General features: G+C 39.2%; 1 protein-coding gene across 12 annotated transcripts in view; it reads right to left on the bottom strand.

Annotated features, from left to right (window-relative positions):
* rerea (arginine-glutamic acid dipeptide (RE) repeats a) overlaps window positions 1-20,561 on the bottom strand; it is a 500,784-nt gene that overhangs the window by 199,999 nt on the left and 280,224 nt on the right. For all 12 annotated transcript variants that reach the window (XR_013578875.1, XM_078557838.1, XM_078557840.1 and 9 more), the window contains one exon: window positions 8,403-8,451. Coding sequence is in view for 11 of the 12 variants with exons in the window: in XM_078557838.1 (XP_078413964.1) it covers window positions 8,403-8,451 (49 nt within the window). In the remaining variant the exon portion in view is untranslated. The remainder of the gene's footprint in view (window positions 1-8,402; window positions 8,452-20,561) is intronic.

The raw sequence follows: 20,561 nt of genomic DNA, 5'->3' as shown, positions 1-20,561 counted from the left end.
ACCAGAATCACGGTAATCTTGAATATGAAAGGGACTAAATGTTCTGGATTCAATCAGAACACAAGATTAACAGGTAGAATAGAATACCAGAACTTCTATTAAATACAAAACAAATTGACAAGAGCAGTGAATTAAAGAATTTCAACCAAAATTTTTTTCTGAAGATAATTTAGTTTCATTATCTTCGGTGTGGGTATGAACGAGGTTATTTTTTTAAAAAACCTTTGTATTTGATGAGCACTACTAGATGATGCAGATCAACAGCACTGCTGCAACACAAACCACACCCTCAGAAGAGCACCATCTGCTGCATCCACTGGCTCTGCACACTTTGTTTGCACATGAATGGTAACAGGAGTACTTAACAGGGATTGTACCCGAGTAGATCAGCGCAAACAGTAACTGTAGAGCAATAATAATACAGGCTTTAGTATTACAAAACATCAGATTCAATGATTAAATTATGAAATATAATGTCTTTTAAAAATCTACGCCACTCTGTGGCACTTGAAAGCAACTCAAGAGTTTGGAAGTAAACTGGTTATGAAATGAACATGTAGGATTTACTCATGAATTCTGTGCACGAAGGAACATGACCAGCGCCTCACCTAATAGTCCCCTCTCCGGTCACAGCTTTTAACTTTGCTTAGTAGCTTTAATATGACCAATTAGATGATTTGAAGAAACCTGAACTTGGTTGAAGAAATAAAAAACAAATGTTGCACAATCACGAGCAGTGTCCATGCACCATTAAATATTAGCTCGTGCATAGAGATTTCTTTGTCAAAATTTTAGTTGATCTCTGCCCATCCGTCAAAGTGAGATGGACTAAAAATCATCGTGCACTGATGCATACTGATTGACAAATCCCAAACTTGGCTTCAGGGACAAAAAACACCAACCCTTACACAATCAAAGATGTTTACCAAGTTTCTGGTTGACGCCAGCTAAGTATTTCTGAGAGATCTCTACCCAATCTAAAATGTCAAGTCCTCTAAAGGGCATAGAGTTTTGTTCCAAATAATGACCAACAGGTAGGAGTTTGTTTCCTTTTCCCCCTTGCAAATTTCCCCTGGCAAAGACATCAACTCTTTGGTGAATTATGGTTTCCTGGCTAGGCGTAACCCTCCAGCAAATCAGGTGTGAGCATTAAGTTGGCAGACTATTCAACTATGAAGGGCACTGTAATCCTGTCCTCATTCAACACCCATACAGCTGTAACTCTTTCGAGTACATTCACAGTTCTTGACTTTTTTTTTTTCGGGAGTGGGACATGAACCCACAACCTTCTGACTCAAAGACGAGGGTGCTATGAACTGAGCCACAGCTGAACCCATACAGCTGTACATGCACTTAATTATTCTCCAGTCAAATTATACCTCTCTAAACCAGGAAAGATGATGCTAATTGAAGCACCACTATTGCTGCCTCCAATGAGTACAGCTATCTCCACACACCAAGGATTGGTCTTTCTAGTCTGTACGGTTCAGCAATCTAGCACAAAAAGGCGGTATTTGGTCCATCATACCTGCCTAAATGCTATCCATTCAATTTTCATTTTCCTGTATCCTTTTAGTTTATTTCTTTTCAAATATTCATTCTAAATTATGATATTGGCTCTGCCTCAGTAGCAGTTGTGCTTAAGCATTTCATGTTCCAACAAGTTTGTGTGGAAGAGCTTTTAACTTAGTCTTTCCTGTGACTGATAATCCAGAGACTTTGCCTCCTTGCTCCCCAGAAAAATAAATTAAATTTTCTCAAAACATTTCATAATTAAAAAAAATTAGATACTTATATTTCATCAAGCCTAACTTTTCTGCATTTTCATAACTTGGCCTTGCATAATGGTATAATTCTAATGGATGCTTGCTGTACTCTTCCCGTGGATTCAGTCTCTTTCCTATAATGAGATATCAGAGCTTATGAAATACTCCAACCATGTCTTAACTAACATATAGTATAAATTGAGCAAAACTTCCTTACTTCTATATTTAATAGCCTAATCATACAACCCGGAATTCCATTTTTTTTTCTTTTTTTAAATAATTTTTCTATCTCTCCTCCTACCTTTACAGGTCCATGTATCCGCACCCATAGACCTCTCACTGGTTAAGTTTGTTAAGCTCAGAGGGAACAATACAGTGGTTAAAGCTTGGGATGCAAACAGTGGAAATAGTTTGTCTCAGAATTATTTATTTTTATTTCTCCTGTTACTGTCGTCTTGCAGCAATAAACAGTGAGACATAAATCAAAGAACTGCTGACCAGAAACATTACTGAGCCCAGCCCCGGCAATCTAAAAAACCTGGGTTAACATCTCTTGATATAGCTAATATACTGGGAGCATGGGTTGGGTGGTGGTTGGCGGGGGGGACATGGAGGGAGGGGTTAGGAACAGTGGTGTTTCTGGTATAACTAGTTTCTTGTCAAATGTTTCTGCTGATCTAATCAAACGACATTCACTGCAGTTCATCCAAAGATAGATTGTTTGCTGATCAACTGTTAAGGCTACCTACCGTAGGTATGGTATTCCTCATTCTTCAAGAGAAATTCAATCTTCATCTACAAACAGAATCGTCGCCAAACACGGGGTGGGGAGTGGATGGAATCACTAAGATAATGTCCTTTAAGAAATTTGTATTCTTGAGCAGCCAGTTTGGTCTGATCTATAAAGCTATATCCTTGGTAGTTTGGACCACAGAGTCAACGGAGATGTACAGGTGTCGCTATACCACAGGTACCAGGCTCAGACCTGGCACGTAGCCACCCAAATTTGCAAAGCACCTTGAGAATATAACTTTCTACTCCAATTACCTGTTCATTAATTTTTCAGGAGGAATAAGTATCTTGCACTAGGGACTTTATAAATCTAGTCTGTATGTGGAAAATGACACTGGGGAGTCTGCTTCAGACCATGTAAACAACAGTTCCTCATTAACTATGGGAACTCTGTTAAATCTGTCTGGCTTGGAAGTAACTGTTGCACATCATAGGAGGAGGAGGAAGCTATTGTTCTGAGAATATCTGCCCTGAGGGTAGCTCCACTGCTGCCAGAAAGGACTCCTACTAAGCTGTTCTTGTTGCAGATTTTTGATAAGGCAGTTGTCAAAAGATAAACATGCAAGATATAAAACTTCAGCCAGAAAGGCATTTAATAAAAGCTCTGGGTGTCAAGTCACACATCATTTTTTCTCTTTCTGCTTAGCTGTGGCAACTTTCACCATATCAGAAAGTTCCCAAACCAAACTCTGAAGAATTCCAAATCACTAGTTTTCATTTGCCCAATATGGAGAGCACATACCCTCAAAGCCATAGAACTTAAATGTAGAACTAAGGTCTCAAGCTTGTATATGCATGTGCACTGATAATACGCAGTTCTATCTCTCCACCCACCTTCCCCACACTGACTTCACCTCCCCACCCCCCCAACCCAGCTCCACTGCCTCTGTTCTGATAATAGGAACATAGAAACAGGGGTAATCCATTCAGCCCCTTGAGCCTGCTCTGCCAGTCAAATAGATCATGGCTGATCTATACTTCAACTCCATCTACCTTGATTCCCAGCACACAATGCATGGTCTTCATTCCATATCCTTTAATAACTTCAACAAAGATCAATCAAACTCAGTTTTGAAATTTTCAAGTGACCCACCCTCAATGGGTTACTGAGGGGTGGTAGGGTTGGCGAGCAGGGACAGGTAGCAGAGAAGAAAGAGTTCCAGATTTCACCCTTTCTTTGAAGAGCTGCTTCCTGACATCACCCCTGAACAATCAAGCTCTAATTTTAAGGTTATACTCCCTTTTTCAGGACTACCCTGCCTGAGAAAATAGTTTCCATCAACCCCACACTCCAACTGCTCGTCTTGACTTGTCCTTCAATTTCCTCCAGCTAAACACAGAACACTGGAATTGTCGTCTTCACACCCTGTCACAACCTCTGGGCCTTTTCCGCTGATTTGATTCTTCTCTCTGGCCAATATCTCAAGTTGAACCCAATTATCCATAGCTCTGCACCCTTTTGACCCCAAGCTAAGTTTCTGATCCCATATCCTCTTCGTTACAAAGAGCACCTCCATAAATCAGCCCATTTCCACTGCTACTCAGCACATCTGCTACTGAAACCCTCATCAAGGTCTCTGTCTCTCAACTAGTCAACAGACTCTACTACTTGCATCTTCGTCCTTACATAAATCTTTACTTCCAAAATCATCTTCAGCGCCGTCCTGCTCATCAGTGTCCTTCCTGAATTACACTGGCTGCTAGTCCAACAGTACCTCCCGTTTAAAATGCTAATCCTTCTGTTTAGCTACCTTCACTAAATTTTTGATCACTGTTCCTAATAGTACATTCTTTGGCTCAGTGACCATTCACGATTATGCTTTTGTGAAATGCTTTGGGATGATTTTCTATGTTAAATCAGCTACATAAATGCAAGAGATTATTCCCTCTGTATGACCACTTTAACTACTAGGACCTAAGCTTGCAGGGTTTTCTGCAGCCAAGTGAGAAAAATCCCGGCCAGCACCAATGCCTGGTCTGCCCTTTGAAGCCCCATTATAAGAGCCTGGTTTCCATGGTTATTCTTCAGCAGAGCACCGGAACACTGTGGAGCTGCTTGGTTTCAGAGAGAATTATTAAATTTGCCTCAAAGATTTACTTGGTTCTAATGTCCCATCAAACGTACAGCAATTTAAAGATACCTCAGCCCAGAAGGTGACTCCAGGGGCATTAATTAATTAATTGGGGGAAGCGGTGGCATAGTGGTATTGTCACTGGACTAGTATTCCAGAGACCCAGGATAATGCTCTGGGGACCCAGGTTCGAATCCTACCATGGCAGATGGCGAAATTTGAATTCAATAAAAGTCTGATAATGACCACAAAGCCATTGCCGATTGTCGTAAAGACCCATCTGGTTCAATAACATCCTTCAGGGAAGAAAATCTGCTGTCCTTACCTGGCCTGGCCTACAAGTGACTCCAGACCCACAGTGGTTGACTCTTAAATGACCTCGGAACAAGGGCAATTAGGGATGGGCAATAAATGCTGACCTAGCCAGCGACACCCATATCCCATGAACCAATAGAAAAAAATTACTGCACTGCCATCTTCCCCTTGAATACTGTAGGAATATAAACCTAATCGTCAAACATGCCTCTGCAACCCAAGCAATGTAGCAAAATAACGTACCTACTATAAGTACATATTCACACATCTGGTCTCCAGATAAAGCCATCCAACACCACACCACAAACCACCACATCAACCATTTGGTTAGAATTAGCAGGCAGAAAGATCAAGCCTGGTCAGCTTGCAATGTCCCAGACACTTTGACGTTGGAAGTCTAGGGCTACATACCAGTGCCACATCACTGACTGATTAAATCCAGCTTCTTGTGCAAGTGCTTCAAAGGGATACACCCAATGTGGTAAGTTTAAACCTTGAGTGTAAATCTTGCATAATGTGCTGCAACCTTGAGAAATGGAAATAGGTGGCCACCAGTATCTTACATGGATAATTTCTGGCACACTGGACAGTTTAAACTTCACTTTGAAGAGCTGATTGAGGATTATGGAATCCAGAATGCTTTTGTTATCACACCTTGTGCATGCAGGCAAAAGGGCCCCGAGTTCCAATGACAGAATAATTCCAATGTGCATTCTTCCAAATAGATACTCCAGAACTTAGAAAATCTTAATTCAAAATACAACAGCTGAGTCCAGTTCGTTACCAAGTGCACTAATGTCCTTTTTGAAGAATTGGGACTGGTGGAGCACCCTGTCTTGACCTATTGATGAGGCTTCCTTTGCTGTACCATGCCTAAAATACCCTGATGGTGTTTCTCTTAAGCAGATCAGTTACCTGATTGCTGAAGAAAGCCTTACAAATGAAAAGTAGCAAGGTTACAGGCAGGTCACAGAAAGGCAACAAAGAAATGCAAAATAACATACTAGGGAGCGCCGGTATTACACCTAAATCCTGCAGATCCACTTAAGCTTGCTTAATGAGTTCCTTAATTTGTGCAGAAAAGTGATTTGCTAAAGAAAGAGCAGCTTTCCTTACCACTGTCCAAATCTTTGCCCATCTTTATTGAGAGGACCATGGTAGCCGTCAGTTGTTTGAACATATGAGGAGGAGTGAGTTTTGCAAACTGGGTGATGACTTTTCACACACTCACTGAATTTGTTTTTAAAAATTTGCCATAAATGCAGAGTAGCAGATCTTGAAGCATGTTTCAGGAACCCTATGACCCACTCTGCTGGATATGACTACCCTTATACCAAAGATTCTTGATCAGTGCCTACATAAAGGAATATTTGGTAGGTTTCTGTCATCACATTAGACAGGAGCTTCTGGAATATTTTGAATTTCAAAACTGTTGTCACCTTAAAATTAGGTTTAGAATGCTTTAACAATTTACATTTTTCCTGATCTGAATCAGAAGTAGGCAGAAAGGTCTGAATCATTCAAGGCCTGTTTCCTCTGCTCTTGCCATGCTACACTACCTAAATGGATATGCTGTATGATATTGTCCCAAATGATTTCATAGTGATGTTAAAAGCAATAACTGAACAGACCTAAGATCCTTTAATAAGAATTTCTTTTTTTTTAAGTTTTTATCTCTATTCATCTCTCACCTTTTTTTGATTCTAACTCCTACTTGAGTTCAATGCCATGGGTGCCAACATTTCTACAGTACCTGATTCAAAGGGGGCAAGCGGATTGGTCCATGACAGATATCATGTCTAAGCTCAGCATAGTCCACAAACATGACCTTTCCCAGCCAGCGGATGGCAGGGTCTGGGATTTTAAAAGGATGCCTATTGACACAACACTGAGATGAGCTAACTTTACACTAAGACTAAGGATTAAAACTGGGATCATCTTCCTTTACATGGTTCAGTTATGCTCTAGGAAGCAAATGCACCAACTGAGCCTTCAGCACATCTAACAGCACCACTTAGATTAAATCATTCTTGCTAACCCACCTGTAGTATCAAGACTGGTATCTGAAGAAACTGACCTACACCGTTCTCCACATCAATGGCAATGGGTGCAAATCGTCAGCTCTCAGTACTTGATTTTGGGGGAAGGATGCTGGCTCTGCAGTTAAGGATTTAGAAGACCGCTGAAGTTAATTCAGCAGATCAATTCTACTGGTTTAACCAGGATTATTGGGCATGTCGTGCCTTGGTTAACAGGCTAACAAAAGTGATTCTTAGCTATGAAAATGCAATCAATGAGCCTTTGACCGAATTAAATGGCATACAGCATTCATATCATTCTGAAATAAGTGCCACAAAGGATGTTTCGAATAGCTATCTACGTTAGAGAGCAACAACAGCAGGAAGAGGAAGAGGCACGAAATCTTAAGGCAAAGTAAAACTAAGTTACTCTGCTAAACTAACTTGTTTATATTATTTTACCAAGAATTAAGATTCTCCTAACACAGTATTTGAATTTTTCACTGACGTTTATTGTTCTTTATGTTCTTAAATAGGAAAAAAAAAAATCCTCAAATTGGCAAAATGAACAAATAGGGTCGAGTTAACTTGAATTTCATAATTTAGTATGCATGAATGCTGAACTCCTGACATTGTTTGAAAGGTTTATTTGCAGGTGCACAAAGAAGGTGCTGGTATCATCAAAACCAGAACACGCACAGCCAGTGCCAACAAATACATTGTGTATGATAAATTGAACTAGACTCTGCTGTAGTAAAGTGTGGCAGTGACAATGGTGGAATGACTGTGTTTGCTTAAGTTACCATAATGCCTAACAATATGACTCAGATTTCGCTCTGCTTCCTTCTTTATGTCACCTTCCATGGCCAGTGTTGTGTCTTCAGCACAAATACCACCAGTGGCTCTCAAAGACATGAAATCAAGGATTCCATCATCATTGGTACTTTTTGACAGAAAAGTTTTGGATACAAAGAACAGCTAAGGACATACAAAGGATTTACAATCCCCTCCTGTCGTCGGTGTTGCTAGTAAGCAACTACCTCCAGTTATTAATTTTATATCCTTGGGATACTCAATGTTAATGGTATTCTGCATTTCAAGTTGTTCCATCCTAATTAATGCATGGGTTGTGGTTTAATAACAGGATGTTAAATGAATAACAGGATGTGCTGGAAGTGCTCCCCCTAGTGTTGCAGTGTCAATAGATGCGTAAAATGTGCCCTTTTTGAGGAGAAGCTTCAGTGGTTTTGGGATCAACAATTCTAATGCGCATGCTGAGAACAGTGGCAACTCTGCTCAAATCCAATTTTAACTAAGGTACTATCCCATATTTTACAAAATATACACATCGTCATGCAATTTTATCATTCAGATTTTACAAATGTGTCTGAAAAGATTATGTAGAGCCATAAATGCTGAATAAACAAGATCTTCCCTACCTGATGACTAGGTCCCACACGGATTTCTCCCTGCGTGCTATTCAGCCTCCTGCAAAAGACAATTATTACATGTAAAATAGAAATAAGCAACAGAAAAAAAATGTTTTTTTTTGAATGCCTCATCTCATCTTTAGTGTGTTCCAAAGTACTTCCTGCATAAATTGCACAAGGCCAAGGTCTCACAAATAGCAGCAAGATGAACAGCCAGTTAATTTCATTTTTGTTGTTGTTGATTGCAGGAAGAATGTTGACCAAGACGTCAGCGACACACTCCCACGCTGTTTCGAATTGTACCATGCAAACTGCTACATTCTGTGACCAAATCTGAATCACTGTAAATGTTAATGCCCAAGTGAAAATAGGAGCAGGAGTCGGCCATTCAGCCCTTCAAGAGTTTAGGCATTGGTTTAAGGTTTCATCTGTAAGGCAGCACAAGTGAGAATGCAGTATTCCCTCAGCATCAGGTTATACCGTATGCTCAAGTGTCAGGAGTGGGACTTTAAAAAATGGCCTTCTGGATCAGAGGCAAGACAATAGTCAACTGAGCCAAGCTGACACTTACGATTATAGGCAAAAGTCTTGTTTAAAGCTGCTGAATTATCCATTCTCAAACTACCATTTGCATGCTTCACATATGCTTTCTTAGGAATAGCTCCAGGATATTCCTGTAGTTGCAATTCATAAAGCTCCTCATCATGTTGCGACATTGGTCAATGCACTAAAAGAATTCTCTGCCCTTTATCAATAGTGTCATAGGATCTTCAGTGTGTTGTTGAACTGGGAGTTATAACGGGAATAATAGCATAGTGGTTATGTTGTACATGTGTTTAACTGATCTTTAGTATAGAAGATTTTAGGACATAGTACAAGCAAGAACAAACTTTGCTCTTTATATCGTTATATACTTGTGAACCTATTAAACTGCTCATACTAAGTCCAATGATATATTGCTTTATAATGATAGGAGTACATCTGACCATGTGACAATCTTCAATGTATTATTTTTCTAAGGTGGAATTATGTTCTTTTAGGGTCACAAAGTCGAATTGCTCTTCAGTAAACAGTGACTCAAATTAATCAATGGATTGGTTAAAAAATGTTACAGATAAACCATGATCTAATTGAATGGCAGAACAGACTCAAGGGGGTGAATAGCCTCCTACTGTTCCTAAGTCCCCATTGGAATGTGCTCGTCAGTTTCCTGTTGTCAGTCAAACATGCAGGACAGAAGCATCTGGTTAAGATCATTTTGCATCTGTATTGGAGTATGACCTCTAGCTTATGATTTACTATGAATGCTTATACTTCTTTTCTTTGAGTTATTGCATCTTTTACTTCTTTTTAAAATTAATTTCCCCTTCCATTTAGGTTTTAGTTACAATATTCTTCTTAAAATATTCTTTTTCTCCAAATTGCTATTCACATTCCAATTAATGTGACAAAAACCTAATACATTCACTTTGAAATCAACTCCTGAAGGCTCCTTCTATAGTACCTTCCAAACCCCTGACCTCTACCACTTAGACGGACAAGGGCAGCAGATGCATGGGAACATCACCACCTACAAGTTCCCTTCCAAGCAACACACCATCCTGACTTGTAACCACATCGCCATTCCTTCAATGTCACTGGGTCAAAATCCTGGAACTCCCTTCCTAACAGCATTATGGATGTACCTACACCACAGGGGCAGCAGCAGTTTAAGAAGGCAGCTCACCACCACCCTCTCAAAAGGCAATTAGGATGGCCAATAAATGCTGGTCTAGCCAGAAATGTCTACATCCTACGAATGAATAAAAAAAATCTTTACTCAGTCAGTCCTCTGGCTATGAGTTAGCTGACATGTCCCTAACCTTCCAACTAAGGTTATTTTGCAACTGCCTTGAGGGGGACATGATCTTCCCTCACTCAAGAATGGGACTTGGGAACTACTCAGCACTACCCCATAATGGAACAGATCAAATCAAAGAACCATCAGCTGACTTGCAAGGCAAGATGATCTAGACACAAAATCAAAAGAGGCACAACTGAAGGAAGTTGCCCAGTTACTCTTCCTTTGAGATGGAGTTGCTTTGTTTTCAAAGTGCTTCATCTAGCATCCAGTGAAGAAGCTTATTTCTATAAACCTGGTCAGTGGGCCTTGTAACCTTCCATTTGAGAGCCAAGTAATTAACCACTCAAAACACCTTTCAAAAACTTAAAGTAAATAAAAAGAAACTTTAATCATCAGCAAAGAGGGCAATTCCAAAATGGTGAACATTTTGAAATATAAATATGCTTTTAATATATTCTATCTAGAACTTCCTTTAGGGCCCGTTTATAGAAAGTACATCAATTAAAGATTTTGAAAATGTTAAACCTGGATTCATTTAAGCCAAGTAAGTTCAACTCTCAGAATATTGAATCTCATCTAACAGGAGCAATATCAGAGTAACGAAGCAGAAAAACTGCACAAACACATTTTGTTAGACTTTCCTTCCCTGTGCCAAAAACCTTGATTGAAGTCAAAGGTTATGAATTAAACTATTTACAGCGTAGGCGGGTCCAGAAAATAAAAGGGATATTAATGTTAACTCGCTCATTACACTCTGCAATCATATGAAAATGTTGCCATCTGGAGTTCCCACTATCTCCTTTTGTGGCTCAATGTCAAATATTGTTTGATAATGCTCCTACGAAGCACCTTGGGACATTTCACTATGTTAACATCACTAAATCGTTGCAAGTTGTTGTTTTTCTCTCCAGATTAGCAAAATTGACAAATCCAGTTGTTTACAGTAGTGAAACAGTTAAAATTGAACATACGCATATATTCCTCAACCTCACTGTCTAACTTCATGAATCGCCTGGCTTTTTTTTTAAACAAAAAGGGAATCTGGAATGTCTCTGAATGTTAAAAAGCAGCAGGAAACTGGGCACAAAAGTGGTTTGATGCAACAAAGATGGTAACTATAGCAACACCAATTTATTTTTTTTGGTTCCACAGCTGCAACGGATTAAAGAAAATGACAAGATGTTCGCATTGAAAGTGCACCGTTGCTATAGCTACACTGTAGATTTCATGTTACAACAAGCCCAGCAGTGCCCAGAATTTCTAAGTCTGCGTTTGTGAACTAATGCTTTGCTGGTATGGCTGCATTTAATTTTATTTTTATATAAGGTCGGTCCTTGAAGACCAGTTGTTGCTTTCATATGATTTGGAATAGTGCACCTGGTTATTCTTCTAAACAAAAGATTCCATTTATATGTACGGAAGCACAACCAAAATCTTGAATTTATGTAACAACCTTTATTAAAAATAAACTAGACACACAATGTAGGTTTCTTAAAGAAACCGCAATTTTCAAGTATCTTTTAACTAGTTCTTCCTTAAAGTAACATATTCAATTCAGTTTCAGTAAGAAAAATAATCTTTTTGGCATCTGTCATGATGATCCATAATTTTCAGCACAAGTGCACGACAGGATACCTTCTGGCAGAAATGTTAATACTCTGTGTGCACTTTTTTAAGAACATCTTTCTAATTAGAAGCTTGCTAATTGTAAAGATATTTGCATTAATAGACAATCTTCTCACGTTCAAGTATCTCAAAGTGTTTCAGATACTATGGGTTACTCTAGAGTCAAATAGCAGCTGTGTAAGCAAACACAGCAGCCATCTTGGACCAGCAATGTGCAACAACCAGCAATGAGCTCAATGACCAGTTAATCTCCTTTAGCGGCGTGGGTTGAAAGAGGAACGTTGATCAGTGCATTGAGAAAATTCCTTGGTCTTCTTCGAAAATTGCCATAGCATTTTTAACAACCACGGGGATGAGGGTCTTAATTTAATATCTTGTGCAATCGTTTTTTTCAAATGCACATCATTTGTCAAATTTTAACAGCAAATTATTCCTTCTTCCACCCTCTACCGCCCCCTTCTCCCGGTTACTTGGTTAACCATCAATGTAGAAGGCTTTAGGATATTTGATATACAGGAGAAAACCCTTACATCTCTCATGGTTCTGCTTACGGGAAGAAAATTAAAATGTGTTTTCTCTAGTATCTTCCAGTGTCTCCAGCCAATCACTCATTGACTGCTACATTACAGTCTGTCCTGCTTTTAAATAGAAAGGTAAAACTATATATTAAAGATAAATGTATGCGAGGCATAAGGGGTACTGAAGAGATGGAGAGAGACTTATAGAAGGGGGACATGTATTTTGGAGTCTCAGTTAAGAATAAAGTTTTGAGCTGAGTCCCTACTTGGCTTTCAATTTCTAATTCTGTGTATTTCCGTCTTTCTGTTTGCCTTCCATTCACTGCATAGATGTCAGATAATTCCTGTAGTTATCTCTATATTTCTCTGTCTCCCTTACTCTTTTATATATTCTCTTTCAGTATACACACACATAATATACATATACACACATACATACATATATACATACATATACATACACATACATATACATACATATACACATGTATATGCTTTAATTGAGTTTGTAGTTCTTCCCTTCTCCAGCAGCAACACCCATCTACTTCAAGGGCAGGAAATACAACAAGGCAGCACACATATAAATAATTTAAACTGAGTATCTGGGCCAGGTAAAGACAACTATTTGGGATGTGCTGAAACACTAACGTGCACGGCAAGAAAATAAGGGATGGGGTTGGAGGAAGATGGACAGGGAGGGAGGGGATTCAAGTTTGGAAAGTTAGATATAGGCTGTGAAGGAATTATAGGTGTGGTGAGGACCAAGCAACAGTAACCTGGGATTGTTGGATCCAGAGTTTTGACCCTGTGAGCTAGACTAAATGGCTGCCCTGATGTTAGGGCAGAAGTAGAGTTATGGCTGTGGCAGATACAAGCATGTTCAGGCGCTGTTAGAACTGGAGCAAGTTAAAAACAAACTACGGGTAGACTTGTGGGCTGATGGCCTAATGTTGAGAAGCCAAAAAGCTAGAATGGGGTGGAGGAAATACACTGGTGAGGCAGAGGCCTGAAGACTAACAGGGAGGGAACACTGCAGATCAGAGGCATGAAGCAAGAATTGAAACAGGGATGGGGCGGAGGGGAGGTTGGCAACTATTGTGATACTAGCCAAGGTGCTGATATTTTGATTAGGGACACACTGCAGTGCTATCGCCAACTGTCATTAGTGATTTTAAGGTAGCACACAGGATGAATTAGGACCGACAGATCAAATATTTTGTGGGTAGTGATCCTGTTCCTTCTCCCATTAATTTTTAAGAGGCGCAGAGCTAATCTGAGAGAAGAAATGAAGTAGAGCTAGAGTACTTGGATAGAGCTGAGTGGGAGGGCTGAAGAGGACTACTCGATTACAGCCTGAGTGGAAGGAACGAATGGTGCATATGCACTTTGAAGAGCCTGAAGCTGAACAAGTACCAAAGCAGAAATTGGACACAAGGTTAAAAGAGGGAAGTGGGTGGAGTAGAAATGAAGATTATTAGTGATGGATGACAATGGATTAAATTTATTTTTCAAATGATCAGCAATAGTGGGAGTGGTTTACAATATTCTACACATACATACAAAATAAATGAAGTAAAGAAAATCAGGATGACTGTAAGGGAAAGATAGTGCAAAAAGGGAGAGGAAGAGATAGGTCGACTATGTGCATAAAAGCAAAAGAATGAGCATGCATGAGACAGAGCGTGAAAGAAAACATTTAAATCCATGATATTTATGGAGACAGGAAGGGGAAGCAAACATAGCACTACAGATAGCCCCAAGAGAAGGAATGGCAAAACAGAATCGTCAGATTTCTGTGCACTGTTTGCTTTCGGTTACCCTGCACTGCACAACCCCGTAGCCAATAATATTGTTAATGAGGGTTCTGCATGTTGCTAGATCATTTTTACGGTGCTACCTCCTCATTATTCTTATAGATTTATTCTTCATCTTGCATTCTTATCCAGCTGAGGAGGTGAGAATAGTGCTTTAGCAGGTCATTTAGGTGATTCAAGTGGGGCAGGCTGAACAATCGGCTTTCCGATCTCATTTTCCCACCAAAAAAAAGACATTACTCCTTCTTTCTGTAATGGTTCCAATTATCTGTCAAGTGGCCTAGTCAACACTTGAAAAATGCACCCAATTACATCAGAGTTCAAGTATTGGGGAGCCACTGAACTACAATTCATGACCTACTGAAATTAACTCCTCAAATGTCTTGGTATACCAGCGCAATCCATCTTTCTGCTCTTCTCTCTCCCTCCCCACACCCAACCTAAGAAAAAGTGACTCTCAAAAGGTTTTATTATACTCAACAATATTGCACTCTGGGTGCGAACTTCTCTTCATTGGTCTAATATAAAAGTATAAAATATAACATCTAAAAATCTTAATTTGCCTATCTCACCGTCATTTGGATCACACATTTTGATGCTCTGGTGTAAGTTAATGAGGGTTAGCCAGAATGTGAAAATGTGCTATTTTAAAGCAAGAGCAAGGAAGGTGAAAATCATCAACAAGGTACAGACTGTGGAGAGGTTTTGTTTTAGTTTTGCTTTAAGCGGTCATTTATAAATGGACTGTGCAAATCCACCCAATTAAGAATTAACTATTTTCTATACCTTCTTTCTTTTATATGAGGAAATGATGTCTGAGGTAATTGTGAGGTTCCACTTTTAGTCTAAGAAATATGACATTAGAATCAAAGAATGGTTACAGCACGGAAGGAGGCCATTCAGCTTGTTGAGTCTGTGCCAGCTCACAGTAAGAGCAAATTAGCGTGTCCCACTCCCCTGCTCTTTCCCTGTTTCCTTTTGACTGCTTATCCAATTCCCCTTTGAAAGTTATGATTGGAACTGCCTCCAACACCCTCTCGGGCAGTGTGTTCCAGACCGTAACCACTCATGCTACCTTTGGTTCTTTTGCCAATCACCTTAAATCAGTGTCCTCTGGTTCCCAAACCTTCCACCAACAGGAACAATTCCTTTCCATCTACTCTGTCTAGGCCCCTCATGATTTTGAACATATCCAACAAATCTCCTCTCAGTCTCCTCTTCTCAAAGAAGAACAACCACAGCTTCTCCGATCTATCCATGTAAAAAATGTTCCTCAGCCCGGAACTATTGTCGTGAATCTTTTCTGCATTCTTCGTAAAACCATCACATCCTTCCTAAAGTGCAGTGCCAAGAATTGGACACAATACTCCAGTTGCAGCTGAAGTGTTTTATAAAGATTCATCATAACTTTCTTGCTTTTGTACTCTTTTGCCTCTATTTAAAAAGCCCAGGATCCCACATGCCTTTTCATCTACTTTTCCAGCCTGCTCGGCGGCCTTCGACAATTCATGCACATATACCCTTGGGTATCTCTGTTCCCGTACCTTTAAAATTGTATTGTTATTTTATAATGTCTCTCCTTGATCTTTCCACCAAAACGTATCATTTGGCACTTCCCCTTGTTAAATTTCATCCGCCACATGTCCGTCCATTCCATCAGTCTAGGTCCACTTGAGGTCTGTAACTATCCTCCTCACAGTCATAATTCTTGCAAATTTTGAAATTGTGGCCTGAGCAGCCAAGTTTAAATCATTAATAGATATCAAGAAAAGCAGTGTTCCTAGTACCAACCCCTGAGAAATCCCACTGTATACTTTCCTTCAGTCTAAAGCATAAATGTTTATCACCACTCTGCTTCCTATCTCTCAGCCAACTCCGTATCCATGCAGCCACTATCTCTTTTATTTCATGAGCTTCAAATTCGCTGGCAAGCCTGTTATGTGGCACTTTATCAAATGTCTTTTGGAAGTCCACATGCACCATATCAACCACATTACCCTAATCAAAAATCTTTTTTTTGCTTTACTTGGCCACTGTAAGCTTCTGCAATGAAAGTAAAGCAAAAAATAAATGAAAGTTTCACAGATATTGAGTGCATTTTGTGACACAATGGTATTATATTTAAGAAACAAAATCATATTGTATGAAATAAACATCTCAATGACCACAGCACCATTTTACCCAAACTTTCACTTGCGTCATTTCTATTATCTAAGCTTGAATGTTTAACAGGTTTCAAGCAGCTCTATCCATATCTGCTTCTATCTATTATTATTTGCACAACCATCCTATAACAAGCTGTGAAATAAAAAGTCTAAAAATAAAACTTCAATGTCACTGCAACAGTAGAAAAGAGCTGCAAATTCATTCGGGTGGTACAATCAAGGACGGCTTTGTGGTTGAAAGGAGGGCAGTTTTTTTCTTTCAGAATGCTGTTACAGTCTACAATATGGAGAAGTTGGTTAGTACTTTTAACGATAGTAACGCACTGAAGGAATCAGTGTCTTTGACATCAATCAACTCAAGTTTCACTTCATGGTTCATGTCATCTGAATCCTATAGTAAGTGCAGGGAAGTTCCTTCATTGCTTGGTATGTCCAAGCATTGATAGTGTGACTCTAGGTAATAAAAAAGGGGAAGGTCCCCAGCTTACTCTGAACTCACTGATTTCAGCCAGGGTTCTTCCCGCTCTGATCATAATTCAGCGAATACAACTAGGAGGTACTGGTCAGCTGAAGGTACAGTGGGTCCCACACTGTCAAATAGTCTCCCGATACAAACAACAACTTCCATTTATATAGCACCATTGGTAGTAAAATAACCCAAATTACTTCCTGGAGCATTATCAAACAAAATCAAAATGAGTTCAATCCTACTTTTGAGAAAAGTTGGGATAGCCTGAAGCTGAAGAAGCTTATGTAACAAAATTTCACTAAAAATATTTCCGTTTATCACAAAACAAGCAGTAAAGGAATAGAAAAGTAAAGGTAACTTAAAGTGTGAGATTTCAATTCTAAAGTTATGCTATACAGTAATTAAAAGATTAAGCATCTTCATTAAGAAACCAACATTATACACATATATGTAATTTGTAATTTATTATGAAATGTTGATGTAGTAGACATCTGAGTGTGGTGGTTACATAACTGATTCAGAACCATATACCACTTCGATACCAGTAAGCGAACTCTCTCAGGTGTACAACTTCATGCATGCAGGTTTATACATGTGTGTTCTGCTCAGCTGACAGTAAATTGTTGAATGATTTAAGGGCACGGATAGGAATGCCCACTGTTGCAGCATTAAAAGAACTTCTGCTTTGTCTATAAAATGTCCAGGACACCGCATCGGAGTCATACGCAATGCGGTGATGAGCCCAAGCAGTGTGAGATGGGCTCCCTGAGGAGGTTTTGCACAGCAGCATTCACCAGCAGACTCCAGAATCACTGCAAAATAGAAATAACATTGCAAAAACACAAAAGTGGCAGCACAGCTGCACCCAAAAAAGATGTTTATACTATAAACCTCATTTTCTTTAACATTGGAAACAATTAATTATGTTACTGATATGGGTCAATTATGAAATACAGTTTCCACAAAATTATTGTATGATGCACCATTCTGAAATCACCTATTGCTTATGCAAGTTCACACAGGTCCCTTATATAATTCACCATTTGGTTGATAGAGGTCTTTTGTACAATGTGTATATATAACTATAATCTTTTATACAATCCACAATTGGCACAAAAGATCATTATACAGCATCTTTCACATCCTCAGATCATCCCAAAGTGCTTCACCACTCAATGAGTTGCTTTTGAAGTTGAACCATAATCATGGTATAGGCAAATGCAGCAGTAAATCTGCACACATCCACCTCAACTGGTAGAAGAGGCCACTGTTTAACATCTCATTTGAAAAATGGCACTACTGACATTGCAGCACTTGTTCAGTACTGCACTGAAGTACCAACCTAGATCATGTGCTCATGCTCTGGAATGGGAGTCAGAACCACAAATTTGACTCAAAGGCAAGAGTGCTCTGAGGGAGCCAAGAAGACAATATATAAAATATTTTAATGCCAATTCAAGAATTCTCTTGGAACCTCTGCAATAACACTGGGTGAACTACATTCATACTACTGGTAGTTACCTGAAAATACTTTAACAAAATAGCTGATGCAGCATAATTATTTTTAACTCTAAGAATTGGACTGGAACGCTATTTTTAAATTTACATCACTGAGCAGTATACAGTCTGCAACAGCTCTTTGAAATCAGTGAAAAAATCCTTTGAAAATAATTTGTCTGAAAATCTATCTATTGTCGATCAATTTTCAATTATGAGCAGTGACAGTATTGATCGAGCTATAACAGAAGCATATATTTTGTACTCTGGGTTGATTTTAAGGTTCCGCATTAATAATTTATAAATGTTCCTATTGACTAAAGATACAGTTACAACTATAAAAAGGACAACAGAGGGCGACACAGTGAGTCAATGCTCCAATGACCTGTGTAGTGGAGTCATCAGAAGATTTAATTCAGCAATTACTTCACACTAACTTTTGGATTCTGACAATCATACTGGGGGAAGGTGTTATCCCGGATCCAAGTCCTTCTCAATAAAGTCGGAGTGAAAGTTACTCTGGTCACTGCTATATGTCATTTAGTTGCTGACTCAAGAGTGACTAGGTGCCCCAAGGAGGTGGTCAAAGGAAAAGGAAAGAACACTAGGTCTCAGTTAGATCAGGCTAGGTTCTCTTCTTCAACTCAATGATGGCTCAAATCTCACCCTGAATATATCTCTTGGATTTGAAAGCCACTGATGGAACTATGACACCCCACTTGGCATTGCTCACCAGGAGTAAGATCAACACGACAACAGGTAGTACAGGGTAACCTCACCTGACTGCTAACAACACAAGTGACCAGTTATACCCTTCTTTTGTTGATGGAATGATTGAAAGCTGAAAAAAGGTTGCTACGTGTAACCCAGTCACATGGGACACAGCAGAACATAAATGGAAGTCAAACAGGTAGGGTTTAAAGAGCAGCTTAAAAGGAGGAAAGGTAGAGGGGCAGAGAGGTTAAAGGTTGGGGGGGGGAATTTTAGAGCTTAGTTAGCTGAAGGCAAGGCTGATAATGGGGGAGTGAGGGAAGAGGTGGGGGATGCACAATATGCCAGATTGGGAATCAAATCTGGGACCTTCTTGCTTTGTATGTCTTAATGCTGGATACTCTTTCGAGTTATCAACAGTCACAGATTGCAACTCTTTACGAGTACAATCACAGTTCTTGGTTTCCGGGAGTGGGACATGAACCCACAACCCTCTGATTCAAAGACGAGGGTGCTATGAACTGAGCCACAGCGATGACGACTGAACATCACTGCAGAGTCAAAAGTCTGTTGAATTGGATTTGTTAATCGAACACTCAAATTAAGTAATTCCTCCAAGCCACTTCTCCAATCACGTCATCAGAATTAACTGGATAATTAGGAAACAAAAACGTTAGAAGAAAACAAGAGGTCTTAAATCATAATTCCTTCCAACAATTTGTTTTTCTTAAAAGGAGTTAGAATGGTAAGGCTCTTCTAAGTAACCAAGAAAGCACAGCCATGCATTTCTTTGATTACCAAGACGAATAGGGTTTTAAAAAGTAAAATAAAAATATTTACTAATGGACACATTTATCAAATGATCTTTTTACAAGTTAGACTGTCACTTCAGCTGCATCAAACATTAATTTATTTTAGGCTTGATGAAAAATACTGTAATTGAAAGCTTCACATGTGGAAACTGTACAGAAATATGTAGGTTTATGCAGTACAGCACGGCTCTTAATCAAAGCAATAAATAAGCACACAAGTGTATTTTGCTGCATCAGCTAACCTTGCAATGGAAAGTTCTGTTCTACAATTTCAGTACTGAAGAAGCAATTGTAATGTGCTCTGTACATTCATCCACATTTCACGAGTTACATGTAAGAAAAATAATCCAGATCTATTACACCATTCCCATAATTACCACAGAGAGAAAAAAATGAACAGAATAGCAGAATGTAAGCCCCCACTTAAACTAACAAAAATAAAAACTAGATAATTTTGAAATTCCACACAATAAAAATCAACACTTGGATGTGTTCAGGCAACATAATCCCATGGCAATGTTAAACAGACAGAATCAAGGATTCTAACCCCCAAAACATCAGCCAAAGTTCGAGATGAAAGCAACCTGGTGGTCATTATGCTTGCCCATTTGGCCAAGGCAACACATTATCATTTTTAAACTACTAGATTATGTAACCCAATGCCATCTACACTTCATATACAGTATATGTTTTCTACTGCTCCATTCTCATTT

The sequence above is a fragment of the Cetorhinus maximus genome, chromosome 15, assembly GCF_964194155.1.
Source record: "Cetorhinus maximus chromosome 15, sCetMax3.hap1.1, whole genome shotgun sequence".
Classification (NCBI taxonomy): domain Eukaryota; kingdom Metazoa; phylum Chordata; class Chondrichthyes; order Lamniformes; family Cetorhinidae; genus Cetorhinus; species Cetorhinus maximus.
Note: the sequence above shows the minus strand (reverse complement) of the source record. Positions and strands in the feature narration are given on the sequence as shown.